Source organism: Oncorhynchus gorbuscha, linkage group LG24, assembly GCF_021184085.1.
Source record: "Oncorhynchus gorbuscha isolate QuinsamMale2020 ecotype Even-year linkage group LG24, OgorEven_v1.0, whole genome shotgun sequence".
NCBI classification, from domain to species: Eukaryota; Metazoa; Chordata; class Actinopteri; order Salmoniformes; family Salmonidae; genus Oncorhynchus; species Oncorhynchus gorbuscha.
Window position 1 is genome coordinate 27,558,674 of NC_060196.1, and position 3,093 is coordinate 27,561,766.

General features: G+C 37.4%; 1 protein-coding gene across 4 annotated transcripts in view; it reads right to left on the reverse strand.

The window, feature by feature from the left end:
- LOC124013032 (transcription factor AP-2-epsilon) overlaps positions 1-2,133 on the reverse strand; it is a 10,606-nt gene extending 8,473 nt beyond the window's left edge. For 2 of the 4 annotated variants that reach the window (XM_046327145.1, XM_046327146.1), the window contains exon 1: positions 1,987-2,133. In XM_046327145.1, the coding sequence (XP_046183101.1) occupies positions 1,987-2,031 (45 nt within the window). In that variant the 5' untranslated portion in view covers positions 2,032-2,133. Of the gene's footprint in view, positions 1-990; positions 1,222-1,986 lie in introns of those variants that run through there. The other 2 variants (XM_046327147.1, XM_046327149.1) reach the window with 1 other exon arrangement.
- Positions 2,134-3,093: the final 960 nt, after the last annotated feature.

The following is a 3,093-nucleotide window of genomic DNA, read 5'->3' on the forward strand; positions in this document are numbered from 1 at the left end:
CAACTATTTAATTCTAAAATGTCCAAATAACTCAAACGGAGGGTTTGATTTGCATGCAGACAGACAGCAGGTTTCCCTGGCATCGCTGCCTGGCACTGTCAAAAAGGTCATGGCCACTGAGAACCCCAACAGAACAAAGGACAGGTATCTAATGCGCTACAGCATTATGTTGCCCCAGGAAATACAACACTCAATATGATAAAATATGTGCACACATTTATGACTACAAGAGCCTATGAAATATTTACAAAATATTGCAAATATTTCCAAGTGAAATATAAAGCGATATAACCTAAACATAACTTCTTTAGCCATTTTGTCTGAATGAATTTGGGAGTCATCATGTAATAGTGTAATAACATAACATTATCAATGCAGTCATTTTGCAATATTCTCCAATTGTCATGTAGCCTACATTCCTCTCCATATGCATGCACTTCCTGGTTTTTAAAAAAAAATCGATTTTTCTAAAGCTGGGTCACTCGGATCAATTTTGTTGTTGGAACATTGTCCATTTTTAGAAACGAGCAAAGGGGGGGACTTAAAAGCAAAAGGTCATTTAAAATATGTATACAATTCTAAAATGTCAACATATAACTGATAGCAACTAGACTAATACAGGCTACCATCTGTATGCCTTGTACACTTCACATGTTTAGCCGTTTCAACTTTCATTATGCTCACCACAGCAAAACGCAATGGGACTTTTCTCTCAAAGTGTCATCCTCGTTTAGTTGGCCCTCTTTAAATTAATATTTCTACGGACACTTTGATGCGGTCCGATTCTCCCAACATCTGACATTCCGCATACAGCGGATCTATCCAGACAGCTGACAATGACAGTAGCGGCGCCGCTAGTGCGAAGTTAACGTCACGTATCTGTGCCCACTCAAATCAAGACAAAGTTGTAGAAATTGAAGATGACAAGACCACACAGGACCTAATCTGGGCTGCAGACTAGCGCGTAGTATTGAAAGTACAGGGACTCACCATAGCCGAATATGTGTGGACTAACATCTCTTCTGGTTACCAAAAATTCACAGTCTAGGATATGGACGCCGTCAATGTCTTAGCTACGTCACCAAATAGTTATAATCCAAGCTACTTTCATCTGTCTACAAGATCCATGCAGGAAGTAGCTCAAGCTTCTTTTTTTCTTTCTTTTAGAAATGTCTCAACGTGTCAACCCTCAAGCATGTGCGGTTTAAGGATGCTTCTGCGACACGCTGTCAGAAAGTGTCCTAAATTTTCCCCATGCGCGCTACTTATAGGATTCTGAACGCGCTCAACAGAATGAAGGGAGGGGTGGGGGGTCCAGTTCTCTTAAAGAGATATTCATTCAGACATTCATTCATTCTCCCACATTTATGTTTTAAAAAAATATTGACCTACCTTTCCTTTCTTTTTAGATTAGACGGTTTTTAAATGTAGTTATTAAACTAGCCAAACATCCCCCATTTTATTTGCCTCCTGTTTTAAACGCCAAAAATGAGAGGTCTTGTCCCCAGACAATCTAAAAATAATTTTGGCACGCAATATGCATCAAATATCCTACTTGCTAGGCTATGAATCAATATCCAGCCTTCTTTTTTAACTGCCTCGTAATCAAACCATTACGCACGCTATACATCTGGTTCAACTTTTTGTTAGATGATACAGATAATTCAAAACAACTTTGAAAGTGTTCTTGAAATATATTTACAGAATTTTGAATAATTTAAGAGTGCTGTCTTCTACAATTAGTGAATGTTATTTATAGCATTTCATGCACCCAAATTGGAAAACTTACCATTTGCTAAATCGGTCCTCAAACTCATTATAGCATCAAACGAGTTCTAACACGAGTTCTTGACACTTTACACATACTATTTAAACAAAAGTGTATATTCATTGCAAGCAGCCCTACCTCGTAAAAGCACGAGAGAAAACAATTTTCCAAATTCGTTTACCATTTTATTAACTTCAAGCATAGCCAAATGATGTTACCTGAAGACAGTAGGGCTCAGTCTTCGTTCGCGATTTCCAAAGCATGATGACGTTGTTGTAAAGGGCGGCTGGGTTGCAGAGATTAGAGTTAGGATGGAGCAGGAGGTTATAGCGGATACCAGGAGGATGGATAGAGACGAGCTGAAGGTAGACTGAAGAGTGAGTTAGTTGGAGTAGCGAAGCACTAGTTTTGTATGAGTCACATAGACAACAGACGGAAGTTTGGGGAGGGGTGTAAGGGCGGGAGGTGAGGGGAGTCAATAGGGCTGCTAAATTGGGGCTGAGAGAAGGTGAGAGTTTCATGCCAAAAGGAAACGTGTATATTTACACAATTAGATTTACCAAGTCGAATCCATGAAGTTGTACGGCAATGTGCAATTATGCCATTAGGTATGACCATGACATTTTAAGCAAACTGTATAGTGACCAGATTTGAATTAATTACAGGCAAATAATTTTTCTCATTAAGTATTTTCGTAGATATAGCCATTCAAAATGAATGATTAGAAATGTACACTCAACTGGTGTCTTTCTTGCTACTGTATCATTTGAAAACTTTTGTCCGGTATTTGGAGACCCTGCTTTTTTTGATCAATTACATTTATCGGAAATTAAACATCATCGTCATGCAGTGACATTCTCTTTTTGTAAGAAAGAAATTAAGAAAGTTAAATTCAGCTAACGGTAACTTGACATTTCGGAGAAAATAAGTCAAAACTACATTCTTTCAGTTTTATGGATTGTGAATCTCATCTGACAAAAAAACAATTGTTACACTAATATATCAGTGTCAAAATAACTTCAATAAGTAACCCATGCATAATTCAGATATTTACCATGACCCGAAGTGCCACACTGCAGTCAGAATGCCATCTAGTGGTAGAAAAAGCAACATGCATGGAGACATGGAAAGAAATTTGTTTACCTTAACTACAGTACCATAAACAGTACCAGTCAAATGTTTGGACACAGCTACTCATTCCAGGGTTTTTCTTTTTTTAAACTATTTTCTACATTGTAGAAAAACTATGAAATAACACACAATGAATCATGTAGTAACCAAATAAGTGTTAAACAAATCAAAATATATTTGATATTCTTCAAAGT